Raw genomic sequence first — 18,397 nt, forward strand, 5'->3', positions numbered from 1 at the left:
TGTTGCTTTTATTAACAGAGATACCATTTCCCCTCTACATACTGGCTTTAATTGTTAAAATATGTCTCTGTACCAGAAAAAATATGACTCATATTTGTGTAACAAAAAAGTGTAAAAGGTGTTTTAAGTCTTGAAAGTTGACTATCTCAACATTAAAGTTTATCAGAAGAAGATGATCTTTTCATGCAGTTGTTGTCGCTGTTGTCTTTGATCAGTGATTGACAACAGCACAGTGCCAGGAGAGTCAGCTTGTCTCTTTGATGGATTCAGGTGGCATAGAGATATATATGTATGGTATGATTCATAGTCTTTGTTACAATGGATGGCTAACAGTGATAGCTGGTTAGCAGATTTCTGAAATAATAGTATTGGACTGTTCTTGTGGAATAAAAATTGAGAGAGAGTAGAAGCCAATTTCATCATGTGTAGTTGCTGTCAAAACAGTACGCGAAGCCATCAAAGAGATAAGCCAACTTTCCTTTTGGTGCTGTTGTGTGTGGCTAATTGTTGGTACATAAAGCAATAAAAATTAAAACACCCCTATTTCTGCTTCATATATGTTAATCCAAGATTTTATTTCTTTTTGTTCAAAACAAATTATTAACCATATTTGCTGAATAAAATACATGTTGTTAAATTATTAAATAAAACTTTATGATTGCACAAAACTTCAAGATATGGTTGATATTATTGTAAAATTTCAGAATCCTTGCCATGATGGTTTCATGTTTGAATTCATGTATGATCTCTTCCCAGAAATGATTGTGATCATTTTACATGGTGATTCTCCTACATTTGAAGAAAAACAAATCAAGTATTAATTTTTTCATGTACAAAAAAATACATGATATTTCATATAAGAATGAAATACCATAACAATAACCCTTAGTCCACAGAGACCTAAAACTAGTTGCATTTTTTAAATTTATGCCAAAAACTCTTACAGACAAGCAAAATATAAGTCTTACACTTAGATTGTTATCTTTCAGCTGTGATTGTGCTAACCATAGCGATAGTGATAGAAGTGTTCATGTGACATTTAAGTTTTACACTCAGATTGTTATCTTTCAGCTGTGATTGTGCTAACCATAGCGATAGTGATAGAAGTGTTCATGTGACATTTAAGTTTTCCACTCAGATTGTTATCTTTCAGCTGTGATTGTGCTAACTATAGTGGTAGTGATAGAAATGTTCATGTGACATTTAAATTTTGCACTCAGATTGTTATCTTTCAGCTGTGATTGTGCTTACCATAGTGATAGTGATAACAGTGTTCCTGTGCCTGAAAAGCTCCAGATCTGAGGCATACTCAAGTGTGGGATTCAGACGAATTAATCCAAATAATTCGGATGATGAAGATGAGCTATTTGGAGACCTGGGGTCCAAGAAGAAACTTCTTAATGGAAAAGAATACCATGACTATAGTTCGGATGAAGAAGAGGCTCACACATTAAATGACAGACGACATGTTCAGACATAGTATCAGTGGAAGAAGAGGAACACAGAACACAGACATAGTATAAATTTATCTTTAAAGCATGACTAGGTCATATAAATGTTTTTAAATTTTTTGTAGTTTTAAAAGGAATCATATGAAAGTTATTTTTTTTGTATCCACAAGTTATGCATGAAGGTATATATATTGTATTGATTGAAGTGATTTGGAATATGTCAGACTTTATAGGCAGGAATGACATTTTATTGAGTTCACATACACACATTCTGATCCTTAACATGAGATTTCCCTGTACCCTACCGATCCATAAGATAGATTAGTTTTTTATGTTATTTCTAATCAGAACAAATACCTGTGGCAACATAGCCAGTTATTGGTAGCATTATAAAGAAGGATCATTTTCTGAAAGATTTTGTCTAACTAAACACCTGATAAAAAGTTTAATTTACAACAGAAGATTTATTGCAGGACATAAATTTCTACTTAGAGGTCATAAAAAATTTGTATTTTGTGTATTCAGAAACTTGATAAACTTGAGAGGTTTAATGATATGACAAGTACAAGGAACATGTCAATAATGTCACTGAGTGGACACATGAGATACATGTATTTGACATGGCTTTCTCACATGGGCTGATTATGTCATAAAGTTGTAGGAATGTGATGATCTATTCTGTGGATGCTTTGATTTTATAATGAAACATAGGAGATGGAAACAAATGTAATTGGTAATCTCACATGTTATGTTTCAACTGTAGGAATTAATACATTTTTGTTTGTTACAGGAGTTGAGAGTGGTATGATTTTAGACTGACATGATGACTTAGAATGTGGTCATATTTCCTGGCTACATGAATGTGAATGTTATTGGGATATACAGTCAGTAGGGAGATTATTTAATTTTTGCCATTGATGGCAAAGATCTGTTATATATATATATATATATATATATATATATATATATATATTATTCTGACTTGCATTTTCCCATACAATATCATGTCAGGTTGAAATGAAATTCCTTGGTTGTCTTACATTTTTACAAGTGGATAATATGGTTTAAATGATTGTTTTCATCATTATCTTAAATTCCAGACCAGTTGAAGTGGTTTCCTCATATATATCTAACATTCATTTACGTCTATAAGACTGGGCTTTTTTCTCATTTTCTAGATTTTATCAAAGATGTTTTTCCATCACTGCAAAGAAGAAATTATCTGCACTTCTCAGGTTCGATTAAGCTGTAAATCAGGTTGAAGCGGTTGTTATTCAGGTGATAAAACCATTCCAAGTTTCAAAGTTTTACCATATTTTTAGCAGGGTCATAAAAAAATGCATTAAAGTGTATTTTCTGCTCATCCTCTTGCATTAGTCGATTAGCCAAAATATACTATTTTTTCTATAGCGAGTGGATAAAGAACCTTTGTTGTACAAGGTTGTTATGTATGGTTTGAAAAAGTCTGTTTTAAAACTCTGTAATAATACTTTTGGCTTGGAGAGATTTGTGGTATGCAGACCATTCATGCTTTGCAATTATAGTATGCATTAATAAGGTTTCACAGGTTAAGGGAGGCAACTCAAACTAGACAAGTGATTGTACCTGATTATAATTGTATCCCTTGACAATTTCTCTCTGTTACTTGAAACAAAATATTTTAAACAGTAAAATCACTTAATCAGGATTTCCTCAAATCAGGTTTCAGATGGTAATTTATATTCATATTTGATGTATAAAGAAAAGAAAATGTAGAAAATATTATTTAGATTATTTTAAAATAAGCATGAATAGTAACATGATTGTGGAGTTCTTTCTGTTGTTATGTAAATGAATATGACTCCAAGGCATCAGTAGTCTCAATACTTTGATCTTTTTCATTTTTGGGGGCAAATATTTGTCCGGGGGGGGGGAGGGAATAATTACTGTAAATTTTTCATAGGGTTCCAGATTTTGTGGAATTTGTTGTTTGCTACAAACCATGATTGTAAAGACCTAGAAAAGTTATCATCTGCATTTTTTAAAACCATCCCCACTCCACAGATTCAAGTTCCAACAAAAATTCATATCTTTGCAAAAGCACAAAATTTGTTACCTAAAAGACATGAATTAATACTACCCAGGGAAACCTGTAAAATGTTATTTGCTTTTTGAAGTGTTTATTAAGATCTTGAGTTATTTGTTATGGCAGTACATGCTTACAACTTCTTTCAACAATTTCGACCACCTCAGGGGGCCATCAGCCATTTTTCAAACAGTGTAGGGACCACTGATTACCTTTTTTATGCTGACATTTAAAAACATTTTTTTTAAAGAAACTTATTTTTATAGCAAAAAATTGTCAGTAATGTCCATTAACTTCATCCATTAAATTCACCATAAATATTTTCAACTAAGAAAATAGGAAGAAAAAGAATGCAAAAGAATGATGCTTTATTGAAGACAGACTACAGTGGTAATAAATGATTTCATAGTTAACAAACATTTTACATAAATGTATACAGTGCATATAATATTATAAGATATGCAGTCTTGTTTTGAGTTGGGGTTTGTTGGCATTTAGCTGCCAACTTCAAGCAAGATTGTGAGGCTAATTAGTGATAAATTGTTATATTTACCTAAAGCAAGATTGTGAGGCTAATTAGTGATAAATTGTTATATTTAAATAAAAGCTCATTTACTCCAGAACAGAGTGTAATACATCACATGATCATATCTTAAGATTGGTTACATCGATTTATTTTGGGACTGTATGTATTTCATTTGTACTGTATTTATATGAGGATTGTATGCATTTCATATATACTAGAACTGTATACATTTCACTTACATAAGGACTGTATGTATTTCATTTATATAGGACTGTATGCATTTCATTTATGTAGGGACTGTATACATTTCATTTATATAGGATTGTATGCATTTCACACAGAATAGGCCAGATTTTGTCATCCCAAAATGTACCTGAACAGTATCTTCTGTTCACTAATCTCATTTAGCCACCTCTCTCATATGGCTTGAAGAGATCTTTACCATTCGAGGGTCTAGAAAAAAGAAGAAAAAAGTTTTCCTTGTAACACCAGAATGAGGCTTTCCCAAAATTTCAAAATTGATTTGATTGGTAAAGAAAGTAATTAGTAATTCAGAATGATGATGTGATGATGTCATATTTTGTATCTTACATCAGACAAAAGAGACATGCTTCCTGGATCTTTGTCTGCTTAGAAAATGGTATTAGATAGGTCCTTTGAAGTTTACATTAGAATGTAGACTTGCATAGCAGCTAAAATCGTCTTGATAAATTTTCAAATAACTTTGTAATTTCTCTTCCACAAAGTTTGACAGAAGTACATGGTAACAGCAATTATTGAGTTATTGTACCAGGCTTATGATCAGGGAAATCTCAATGAGCCACATGATACATCTTGTTGAAAGGGCCAAACAAACACTGTAGGTTCTGACTTGCCACAAGGTATGAATTTATGCCATTGGCAGTTCAATGTGCATGATGAATGAGAAAATATAAGTAATTTTGGCAATCAATTCACCTTATTATCAGAAAATTTCTGAAGCTTGGTGAGCTCAATATTTTCCAGCATAGACCACTCCATGGAGGATTGGGGAAGGTTGCATTGTGGTAGCAAGGGGAGTAACTGGGAACAGCATCTGAGGCATCATCAATCAACACTGACCTGGTTATATTACCTGTATATTACCTCAAGTTAGTGAACTGGGGAGTTGGGTGGAAACTAACAGAAACATGTGCCTTTGTACATGCATTAGTTTTAATGTATTTACAATGAGATCCAATGACAATCCAGTGATAATAAAGATACATTGTATATGAACTGCCGATAAAATTGCAGATCATTTAATTTTTGCAGATTAGTTGTTTATCCACTGCAGATGTCTAGCTTATTACTGTAGAAGTAATTGGCTTTATTTGGGTTAAATTACATTTCAGGTGGTTAGCACATTTTTTCAAATTAAATTTATAATGATTAGTCAATGACTAAAAAGATAGTGACCTTAGTTTATGATACTGCATTTGTATTTTCTTAATCTACAGATTTCAGAGACATTTTACAGAAACAAATGTGTACTTTGTGTTATAGTTAAGAATGGTTGATTGGAGGAAGGGGATTCCTTATTTTTGAAGAACTATTAATCCTTAAGAAATAACGACATATTTTCATCAGTCATTCTTGCAGTATTGTACTATTTTGTAGCAGGTGTATTAACCAGTCAGTCAGTTTTAAGTGTTTTATAAATGGAAATTTGCATTTCTTTACTGCAGATGATTTCTAAGATAAACAGTTTCAACTCTTACATTTCATATTGACAATCGGACTTGGTGTAAATAATTTTGGAAGTTTGGATTCTGATTGTTTCTCTTTTTCACAATTTGTCTCTCTTGGTTTTTATTTTTCATTAGTTAAGGACCATTGACTTAAGGAATTAGAAGTCAGTTATACCCAATGGGCTTCAAGAAAAATATGGTGGGGGGATTGGGAGTAACTTTGCCATGTAATGATTGAATTGCATTGGGAATAATTGTCAGTAAGGGGCTTTTTCTACTGAAATTGTTTGTTTATTTTATAAATTACCTTTATTTTCAAGATACCAGGTCTGTGAAAGATTGTTAACAACATTGTTAAAGAGGTTTCTATTGACTCATATTTGCACCAAAACATTACATCATTGCTTTTTGCTTTTGTTGATTCAAAACAAAACAAGATTACTTGTTTACAAAACTAAGGACATTTATTTTGTGAAAGAACTGTCAACATCAAAACTTGTTTTTAGTTTTTATTTTATTGTTCTTTAGTAACATATTGATACAGGGATTTAATTGTAAGTAATAGTGAAACTTCTTTTCCTTGATCTTTGAGCATCAGGTCAGGAATTTTATGTTTAGTAAAAGCTCTGAAACTCCTTTCTCCATAATGAACCATATCTGTGAAACAAAGCTTTTTATTTTACGATTTGCTTGATTGCCACGTCATCTTTTGATGACATTTAAGATAGTTTAATTATATTACTTATATAATAATATTTATAATTGTTAATTGATTGGTTGAAATGAGCTCTCCGGACACATGACCATGACAGCGAACTTGTGCATAGTTGGAATTTGCATGCATTTTAATCAAATATTGTTATTTGCATTGTACTAAGAATGTTGTTTGGAAAGAAAATTGAACAAAATGTAGGACTTATTTTTAAAAGTTGAGAATTTCTTGATGTTGATTTCAATTCCTGGTACTAACAACCATTTTCAGTGATCAAATGAATGATAGATCAAGGTTTTATTCGTCACATTCAACAAATAAGGTCCATTGTTGGGTATATTTTCAAGTATAACAAAATGGGTTTGACCCTGTGTTAGAAGCATTTTTGTGGGTTATCAGGGGTGTGATTTATAGATGAAGTGGCATATGTGTCTTCATTGAAATTTGAACTAAGTAAAAATTCTTCATAAAAATGTGTTACAGTGTGTTTTTATCAAATGTAGAATTGTCCAAGTGCATTGAAGCACTTCTTTTGTCAAACTTTTAAGCTTTGGAGGTAAATAGTTCTTGCATGTTATCAGGCTCTTCAGTTTTGGAGGTAAGTTCTTGTATGTGTTCAAGCTCTTCAGTTTTGGAGGTAAGTTGTTGTATGTTCTTTCAATCCCATAATGCCTAAATGAAAGAGATTCATTTTGAAAAATGCTGCAACTTTTGAAGTTTGGTTATTATAATTACTACTAAAGAGGGCATCAGTTACCTGTAAACCAATAATATGAATTTTTAATCCAGCTTCGCATCCAGCAATCTGCAGTATTAATACAGGTAAACCTGCCTTGAAAAATCATTGTTATGAAAGGCTACAAGTCTTGAGAGACCAGATACTGTTGTTGTTGTTGTTGTAGGGTTTAACGCCATTTTTCAGCACACGATAGGCTATACATGGCAGCCAGTATTAATGGTGGAGGAAGAACCCGGGAAAACCCCGAAAAGAACCACCGACCCTCGAGACCAGATACTCAATGCATGAAACATTGTGCTGCATGGAGAATTGACCTCCAGTGAGACCACATGTTTAGAATGACACTGTCTTGTTGGCAGAATTCTGTCTCCCACAACAGTTTCTGCTGTATTCAGTCACTGTCAGTGAATGACAAAAAAAAGTATAGCCAATTGATTGTTACCAAATAGTTTGGCATTGTATAGATAGATCCTGTCATCAGCAGCGATATATGTGGTATGCAGGCAGATTTACTGTTGAGTTGATATGATTTTTGGAAGCTGAAATAAATTCATTGGATCTCAAAAAACTGTACAAAACATACACACATATATGCAGAATGCAAATCAGGTTTTCTGTTGGTATCTATATTTGAAATTTGTAAGTTAATTTTGTTTCTGTGTGTTTTGTTTAAAATTACCAGTTTTGGTGGTCGCATATAGGAGAAACTGCCCAGTTGCCCATCGTCCAAGTAAAATGGACACAAGATCATCAGCTAGTGACCTTGTTGGGAATCATCTGTACAGTAATCTTACATGATTGTTAATCAGATATGAAATATATGAAACCAGTTGAATAAAACAATATGCCATGAATATAGGATACTCAAGGGAAGACAACCAAATCGTCTTCATTGATAGGTGTTTTGTAATATAGAAGTTAAAAAGGCCTTTAAAAAACATTCTGTATATTTTAATGAACATGAATTGTAAAGTCCTTTATGTCATTATGGTAAAGGTGTGGATAGTTTTATGTCAAAATATTATTATTAGAGACTATATATCTATATATATGTGTGTGTGTATATATATATATATATATATATATATATATATATATATATATATATATATATAGACAAGTAGGCAGAAAATCATTTCATCATGTCAAGGTTAATGTTTCATTACTATTATCAGTCTGGATACATTTTTCAGGTATCTTTTGTTTTTATAATTATCATCTTGTTTTCTTTAACCCTTTGAAAGATACTTGAATTATATGTTGAAGTAAACTATTGATAATTCAAGTAACTAATTTTTAGACTTCAGTCAGTAAGAATTGACAGTTTATCCCCAGTCAGTTTCTACAACAGTAATCCAATATTGAATATTTTTCGATAATACGATTGTTTTTGGCATTTTCTTTAATTTGTGGCCATCATGTCCTGACTGCAGACCATGGTACCTATGATGTTTTCATCATGTATAATGCTTTGTGTGTCACATGTCACTCATTTTTCAGCAGTTTCTTGTTATATCCAGTGTAATTTCAGGGCAGATTTGATTAAACATTGACATGTAGCTTTTTGAAGAAAATAGGGGAACATTTTACATGTCAGATGCAGTAATGATGCATAAATGCATGGATGCAGATAAGGCAGTTAGTTCTTACAAACATGGATACAGATGAGGCAGTTGGTTCAGAAAACACCTGTATCATACTTTTGTATACTAAGAGTTTTTAATAAAGGCCTTGTTAGCACAGTTTCAACAATGAAATTTGGTATGCGTACTTGTATTCATATTTCAATGACCTACCTATTTCATGCTGTTGCAGATTTTCACATATTATAGAGGTTCTTTAACTTTTTGGACTTACACCTTTTGGTATGCTGTGGGTGCATGCATATTTTAAATGCACCAATCTAGTTTGATAAGCTTACCAGTATATTATCAACACTTTGGATGACTTCTTTTTGCAATTGCATTATTTCAGAGTATCTTGTTTTCTTAATGAATCAGTAATACCTTGCTATGGTGAAAAGTGGTCAGATCTCATAGTAGGATTCCTTGTGTTATCTCTACTTCCTGAGTTCATGCTAACTAGTTGGAATATAGCTGAGAATCATTTCTCAGTTTGATTCTTGTTTTAAACGGTTTCAAAATACAACAAAATTGGTTGACCAGTCCATCAGCTATAGGCTTGATGGCAACAGCTAATTATTGGACCTCCGTCTTAGTGGTATACTAATCCTTCAAACAAGCAACATAGACCCTGATCTGCCAGCATGTAAGACAAGTGCAGATTTGGGTGTACAATGCTTTCAGTTGGATCTAATTTATATACAAGAAAATTTGATATTAAGTCAATCAGTGTATTACAATTTAATGGAGGGAAATAAATGGTCATTGATGGGAAATTAATGGTCATTGATGGGAATCAAATGGTCATTGATAATTCATGTGAGTATGTGTTTTGCATTTTTTTGCCTTCAGCTTAATTTGTTCATAAATTACTCTACAGCTCTTTTGAAAAGATATAACTGTCAACAACAGCGTGTAAATTGTTGTCAACAATTTAATATTCTGATAATTTTTGTACAGAGATGTGTGAGTAAATCATTCATAATTTGCTGTCTTCTGTATCCGGTTGAGGGGATGCCCATTAATTTACTATTAAAACTGTCTAACATGGTCATCTGTTATTTTTTAGCACTACTGGTTAGTGACCAGAAGACTTTATGGGATGGTTTGTTGTCCATCATTCATCCATCTGCTGGCCCAGCCGAGTTATCACTACTACTAAACTACTTGGAAGATTGCTTGGAACTTTACACACTCATTTATCCCATAGTTATGTTAGTCATAAACAAAAATAAAGTTGCTCAGACATACTAGCCACCACTGTGGCCATCTTGAAAATGATATCACTACTCTTTCTGAATGGATGGTCATATCAGCATCTGGTTTTCACCCAAGATTTCTTACAGTCTGGTTGCACCTGAATGAAAATGGTACTGATCTGCCATCCAGTATGGCTGATATGGCAGCCCTCTTACAAATCTTATCAAAACTCCTTGAAAGAACAGTTGTATCAACATGTGGTTTCCACTAGAAACACGGTATATAGATGGTCCTAAATGAAAATGGTGCCAATCTGTTGTCCAATATGGCCATTATGATGGTCCTAATTAAAATGGTGCCAATATGATGGTACCATCATGGCAGCTATATCATCCTGAAAATCTTGTTATCACTATTCGTCCTACATCGATGATCATATTAAGATCCGATTTTCATTAAAAGAGTTCTTATAATGTCCACTAGGGCCTAAACATGGCCACCTTGACAACTTTCTTGAATTTCTTGTTATAGCTATTCCTTCTGAATGGTTGGGGTTTTACTGAAAGACTTCTTATGATGTCTAGCAGGTGTAACGAGTCTATGCTCTTAAAATAAGTAAAAGAAAAGAGTGAAAGACAATAATACTTTGTAAAATTTAACAAATAATTTATTTCCCTAGAATACTAAGTGAAAATGAGGAAAACGAACTTATGCTATTTCGAATTAAATCCCAAAATAATCTAAGAATTACAGACACAAGTTCTGGTAATTTAAAATCCTGAATAAAACTCAGTACAAGTCCCAAAGAAATTCAGAAACTGAAGGCAACGACATGTCTGTTATAGCTGATAGAGTTGATGTGTCAGCAGTCTTTTGTCTTTATCCAAGAATTTTATCGGAGTACTTTTGTATTTCCAGAGACAGTAATCACTTCAATTCAATAATTTGAAGAAATAATATTCATCGCATCTGGACACAACATAATACAACTTGAAAGTGCTAGATGTTAAAGCACAAATGACCAAGTCCTCACAATTACAAGATTATATATTTGTATACATGATCTTAGGGCACAATTAACCATTTTCTAAAAAAAAAAAAAAAAAACCTGACAGAAATAACTTTCTACAGTGATCCTGTTGTTTACAAAATCAAAACCATAACCTAGATTACACTTAGGAAATTCCAAAACTTTGATCCAAATAAACATATTTACTTCTATTAATAATAATCATGTGATTGAGTCCATACACAGAGAGAATAATTTAGCTATGTAATGAAATAAAAAGTCATTCAGGTCAAGCAGAAATTAACTCAATTTTGGACAAAGTAAAGTCCAGCATACAGTGTTACATTACAATAGCATGTAATGAAATACACACACACACACAAATTCTTAATTCAAAATGGTTCCAATTTAATGTCCAATATGGCCACAATAGCATCCATACTAAATATCTTGCTATCAAAATTCTGCTTGAACAGAAGGTGTTGATGTTGGTTTTTCTCCAGAAACCTTCTTATGGCTGTCTAGTTGGTCTTAAATAAAAATGATGCTGATCTCATGTTGAATACAGCCATCATATCAGCCATCTTGAAAATGTTGGTATTGCTACTCCTGAATGGATAGTGTTATCTCTACTCCTCTCCATTAGGATGGAGATATCAACATGTGGTGTTCACCTATAGGCTTTTTTATAATACCCAATTTGTCCTATGAAAATGGCACCATTTATACATCCAGTTTGGGTGCCATGATAACTGTTAATTCTTGCTACCCCTGGATAGATGATTCTTATGACATGCTTTTTTATACTAAAAAAATTTAATAATGTTTACTTTGTCTTAAATAAATATGGTAACAAGCTGACATTAATTTTATATGTACTAATGTAGCTAATTTGAAAATCTTGTTATTGCTGAAAATTATCAGAGATGGTTTCGACACTTAACAGTTAACAAGAAAGCAATGGTCTTATCTTGACTTATCGGAACTTCTTTTTGCAGTAGAATATCAGACCGTTCGTAGAGCTCCTTTTGTAATTTACATACAATTTTCAGATCATAAACTTTGAAGATTTGGGATCATTACCAAACTAACATATATTACTGAAAACTACTGTTGTGGCTTTGCTTATTATTATTTGGAATTAATGTATTGTCTCAGATGTTGCATACACCATCAACTCATATAAGTTTTACTTACTATTTTGACTTTTAATTGTAGGCACCTAAGAAAATGATACTTAAATATTTACTTGTAATTATTTATACCAAACAAAAAAATAAAGTGAAATAAAATTGTGGAGACTGCAAAGATGTTAGTTTAATAATCACTTTAAAAATATCCGTGAACAGTTTTATTTATATTTGATTTAATTGATATTTGATTTAATTGTTTTGTTTGTTAGTTTTTTTTTTAAATCCATTACATGCTATTGTAATGTAACTTTATTTACTGGATTTTATATTGTTCAGTTCTGACTGATTTTGTTTTTATTTTTCAAAGTAAACAACTAATGATAGAAACTTTGTATCTAATGCTGACCTAGTTCCTGACCTTGATTCAGAACCAGTAAGGATTTTAGTGAACAATTTTTTTAAAATTCTTTCTCAGAGTAAGATTCATAAAGTGGAATTAAGGCTGTACTTGGAGAACATGACAAATAACGTGTTTATTGTTACAGACTTTTCGTTTTCCTAGAATGATGAAATCTTGACCTCCATCCAGAAATCTGTTTTGCATGTAGTTAGACTTGTTACTGATGTTTTGAGAAAGAATAATTATTGGTGTCTTAAAACTTGAGATGTGCAGGTGTTTAATGTCATGTCCAGTTTGGGCTAAATATTTTATTTTCTTTCTTATTTTAAAGAAAAGTGATTCTTTTCCCTGGAAATACTAGTGCTCTAAATTAATTCTTGGACAAGGACATTTATTGAAATCTATACAGAATTGAAAAACTTGAAAAATATTTTCTGTGATTCAGCAAGAGACTGTTGACACTGCAGCACTTTACAGGTTACAACAGACGTCATCGTCTTCCATTTTGGATTTCATCGGGATTTGAACTCAGTTTCAATTAGGACTTTTTAATAATAAGACTAATATCTTTTAATTCTCGGATTATTTTTGGATTTGATTCGTAAAACCGAATGTTTCTTTTTCTCACTTTTACCTTGTTTTTCTTGGGTAAATAAATTATTTTCTTGTTACGTTTTGTAAGAGCCTAAACACGTTACAAGATAATTGGGTTGCTTGTCCTTTGGATATATTAATTTTGGCATAAATATTTTAGAAAACTTTGTTTTTTTAAATTTAAATTCCTCTAGTTTTTTTATCTTTTTTAGATTCCAAGTATCATTTCACATTTAAGAAATCTTTAGTGAAATCAACAGGCTTTTTTTTACAATGTCATCAAAAGTTGTTGTTGTTGTGGGGTTTAACGCCATTTTTCAGCACGATAGGCTATACATGGCGGCCAGTATTAATGGTGGAGGAAGAACCCGGAAAACCCCGGAAAGAACCACCGACCCACGAGAAGCTACTGGCAGGCTTTCTCACATGCCCACATTGGCTGAATCTTAGACTCGAACCGCCGCAGACAGAGGTGAGATGGCAGTGATCCGTAACAAAGAGCGCTTTAGACCACTCGGCCACTCGGGGCCCCGTCATCAAAAGTGGATATCTGTCTTTCAAATAATACCCAGAAGCATTTGGACAGTTTGAAAAATGATTAATTGTTTCAGCTTGCCAGAAAATATGACCTTTCTGAGGCAAAAGCTTCTTTAGCGAAACAAGAAATAAAAAATAGTTTGGTCCAGTATTTGGTGGAAAAAGATATTTTGGATAAAGGTGTTTCAGTTTTGATCAGTAAATATGTATCAGACTCTGACATAAAAGGAATTATGAAAATCTCAGTAAATTTGTACTTCTTGAAGAGTTCAAGAACCTAATCAATTGTGACATTAAGTGTTATCTTGATGAACATAAGGTCGAAACTTTGGAAAATGCTGCTCGCACTATTGACAAGTATTTCTTAGCTCATAAAGTTTCTTTTGTAAATAAGACGTGTACTCAGCAGTCTATTTCAGCCTAATACAAGCCCATGTAAATTTCAGTTGGGAACAACTTTAACAAATCAAGCTTATGATAAGTTTCATAATAAAAAAATTCTTATCTCTTCGTACGTGTACCTATTGCAAGAAGAAATGACATGTTATTTCTGATACTAACTGAAAACTAAGCATCAGAATCAAGACAGGCCTATTCAGATGCTCTTATTTCTAAGAGGTCAGGGTTACGGAAATGTATTGAAAGCAGTACATTTGTTGGGTCTAATAAACCCTAGTCTCATTTTATTATGGAGAATTATGAACCATTCATGTCGAAGGGTTCTATATCACTCTTGGGTGATTCGGCCAATCCTATCCCTATTAAAATTTTAAAGTACACAGGAGCTTCTCAGACTCTTTTATTATCAGGTACTTTGCCTTTTATTGAGAAGTCTTCTTTTAATGAGAGTGTTCTTATTCAGAGAGTACGGCTTTGTTAATGTACCTATCCGTTGTGTAAATTTGTCATCAGACTTAGTCTCAGGAGCCATGACATTGGAACAATGTCTGCTTTACTCCTTGAGGGCATTCATTTATTACTAGGCAACGACCTAGCTGGTGATAAAGTTATGGTTAATCCACTTGTAACTGACAAGCCTTGTTTAGATCAGAAAGTCTATCTTTTGAAAATGAATTCCATGATTCATACCCAGCTTGTGCAGTTACTATAGCTACGGTAAAGAACGTTCTTGAGAATGATGTTGATCAAGAAAATATTCCTTTAGCTGACACATGTATTGGTCCGGCTTTTGATGAGGTCATTTTCACTCCTTGTTTGGATCAATCAAAGGTATTGATCACAGTGATCCTCTTTTAACTACTCATTCTCTTGATTCTAATCAGGGTGATAAACGACAATCACTTTTCGTCAAATAAGAAAAAGATTCTAAGTTCATGTTTGTTTCAAGTGGACCATTAGTGAAACTGAAGCCACTGAAGTACCTGATTGTTATTTCATTAAAAATGGAGTTTTTATGAGAAAATGGAGACCTCCCAAGATACCTGCTGGTGACGAATGGTCAGTGAACTATCAAAGTGTAGTTCCAAACTCGTACAGACAGGAAATACTTAGTCTAGCACATGCAATAATAAGATCAATCACAAGATCTTGAATCACTTCTATTGGCCAAAAAATTAAAAGTGATGTTTGTAAATGCTGCAGATCTTGTCATACTTGTCAAATGGTAGGAAAACCAAATCAGAAGACACCTAAGGCTCATCTGCAACCGTTTCTGCATTTGACGAACCATTTAGCAGAATAATGGTATAATGTGATGGACCCATATCTAAGACCAAGTCAGGTAACCAGTACTTGTTGACAATAATGTGTGCATCAACAAGGTTTCCAGAAGAAACTTGTCCTTTGAGGAATATTAAATCTTAAACAATAGTAAACGCTTTGATAAAATTTGTTTTTTTTTAAACATAATTTTGCCTTCCCTAATCTGTCCAATCGGGTCAAGGGTCAAATTTTGGATCTGGAACTTTCCAGCTGGTTATGCTTGAATTTGGCATTCAGCAATTCATGTCAGAAGTGAAAGTATGGTTTGACAGAACTACAGTGGAGAAAGCATTTGAGTCTGGTAATAGAGTTCTGTCTCTTGCTTAGTCGTCAAACTTTTCTTCAGATTAGGTATTACGGCCCTTACAAAGTTAAGCAGGAAATGAATGAGTTAAATTATAATGATAGTGCTCCTGGGATGTAAATAATTTAAACAGATACCAATATATTGAGAGAGATAGCCAGGTTAAACATGCAAATTATTTAGTTGTTCCTGTCCCACTCAATTATTTAAGTGAAGAAATGCCATCGGACTCTACTGATTTTGGAGCGACAACTCTTCGAAATTCAGAAATTATGAATGATGTAGACCAGAAACTTTCACATTTGCAACAACAAGAAAGGTATGAACTTAAACAGACATTACTTGAATATGAGCCCTTATTTACTAATGTTCCTACAAGAACAAATAAAATCTACCATGACGTTAAAATTGTAAATTCCACACCTGTGAAACAACACCCGTACAGGATGGACCCTCTCAAACAGGAATGTTTGAAAACAGATATTCAATATTTGCTGGAGAATGATTTCATACAGCCGAGTAAAAGTGTATAGTTGTTCCGAAACCAAGTAAAACTTTCCTTCTGTGCGTTGATTATAGGAAGGTGAACAGTGTGACTAAAACAGATTCATTTCTATTACAATAACCGATGACTGCATTGATAAAATCGGAAATGCCAAATATGTCACCAAATGTGACCTTCTGAAAGGATTTTGGAAAATTGACTTGACGGAAAGAGCAAAGGAAATATCGGCATTAGTGACTCAAGATGGACTTTATCAATATAAAGTGATGCCGTTTGGGTTGAAACGTTCGCCTAGTACTTTTCAACGCCTAATAAACATGTTTACATCTGGTCTAAATAATTGTGATACTTACATCGATGATGTCATCATTTACAACATCACCTGGAAAGAACGTTTAGCAACAAATCAGAAATTCTTTCACAGACTCATGCAAATTTGACAATTAATTTATCTAAAAGTGAGTCTTGCCGTACTTCTGTAACATTTCTAGGACATATCGTGGGACATTGACAAGTTAAACCTATAGTTGTTAATGTCAAGGCTATCTCTGAATTCCTTGTGCCTATCAGTAAAAAGAAACTGGTGCGATTTTTGGGTACGGCTGGGTACTTTCAGAAATTTTGTTCCACGTTTTCGATAATTGCTGAACCCCTGACAAATTTATTGAGCAAGAAAACAAAATTTCTTTGATCTGAAAAATATCAGGAGGCTTTTGTTAAGTTAAAGGCCATACTTAAGAGTGCACCAGTTCTTTCAGCTCCAAATTTAAGTCCATCATTTAAATTGTCTGTTGATGCAAGTGATGATGGGAGTGGAGCAGTATTGATTTAAGAAAAATATTGTGTAGATCATCCAGTGTGCTATTTTTCTAAGATATTAAATAAACGCCAGAGAAATTATTCCACAATCGAGAAGGACTGTTCAAGCATATTCAAGCTGGTTATGCTTGAATTTGGCATTCAGCAATTCATGTCAGAAGTGAAAGTATGGTTTGACAGAACTACAGTGGAGAAAGCATTTGAGTCTGGTAATAGAGTTCTGTCTCTTGCTTAGTCGTCAAACTTTTCTTCAGATTAGGTATTACGGCCCTTACAAAGGGGAAGTCGCACCCATATGTGATCTAATACATTTTTCAAGGACTCCCAGACGATTTTGTGATCTAGCACTCATGTGGGGGTCATACGTTCTGACAAGAAATATGTTGACCTTGACCTAATTGTAAGGCTTCATTTTGAAAAATAGTTTAGTGTAAGTCATTTCACATTGCATTATTTTCAGGTTGTCCTTTCTTATCTCGGTACTTGTAGTTATAATTTCAGGTCTGCTGCTGACAAAATCCAGAATAGTCTATTTTGGATGTTCATTGGTCCACGCTCTTTAAGGTTCGTCGTCAATGTGAAGGTGATAAATACAGGTAAAGTTGACGTCCATCTCTGTAAATTTAACATTATTTTTCAGCATCCGCATCAAGTTGTAGTAAACTAGCTGAAATATACAAATGTCAAGCTTTTATTCCTGTAGAAATAGTAATGTAAAGTTTTGTAACCTCAACGATCTTTCCGGGGGAAATTTTTGCTTGTCTTGTATATCGTTTGGATTTTCTTTTGAAAATGATTAATTTAGAGCAGAAAGCGCTCATGCAAGTTAGATACTAGTTTTGCACTGTTCATTATTAGTTTTGCTACGAGTCTATGTTCTTAATATAAGTAAGAGAAAAGACTAAAAGACAACAGGCTTTGTAAATTTAACAAAAAATTTATTTCCCTAGAATACAAAGTGATAATAAGAGAAAAAGAACTTACTGTATTGCGTATTAAGTCTCAAAATATTCAAAACATTACAGACACAAGTCCTAATAATGTAAAATCCTGAATACAATTCAGTACAAGTCCTGAAGAAATCCAAAACCTGAAGGAAATGACGTATCTGTTATAGCTAATAGAGTGTTGATGTGTCAACAGTCTTTCGTTGAATCACATTAATATGATTCACTTAGGAAACGCCAAAACTTTGACCCACATAAAAATATTTACCTCTTCTATTAATAATGGTCCTAATATTAAGCCCATACACACAGAGAATAATTTTGCTATTTATTAGTTGTTTACAATGAACAAAATCAAAATTCAGCTTGGGTAAAGCAGAAATTAACTCAGTCACGGACAAGG

The 18,397-nt window shown here is 33.0% G+C and overlaps 1 protein-coding gene across 2 annotated transcripts in view; it reads left to right on the forward strand.

Moving 5' to 3' along the window:
* Positions 1 to 9,874, forward strand: part of LOC149775553 (carboxypeptidase D-like) — a 128,921-nt gene extending 119,047 nt beyond the window's left edge. For both annotated transcript variants that reach the window (XM_089943232.1, XM_089943233.1), the window contains exon 26: positions 1,236 to 9,874. In XM_089943232.1, the coding sequence (XP_089799358.1) occupies positions 1,236 to 1,480 (245 nt within the window). In that variant the 3' untranslated portion in view covers positions 1,481 to 9,874. The remainder of the gene's footprint in view (positions 1 to 1,235) is intronic.
* The last annotated feature ends 8,523 nt before the right edge of the window (positions 9,875 to 18,397 follow it).

This window comes from Sinohyriopsis cumingii, chromosome 19 (genome assembly GCF_028554795.1).
Source record: "Sinohyriopsis cumingii isolate HCF-2022 chromosome 19, ASM2855479v2, whole genome shotgun sequence".
Lineage (NCBI taxonomy): Eukaryota > Metazoa > Mollusca > Bivalvia > Unionida > Unionidae > Sinohyriopsis > Sinohyriopsis cumingii.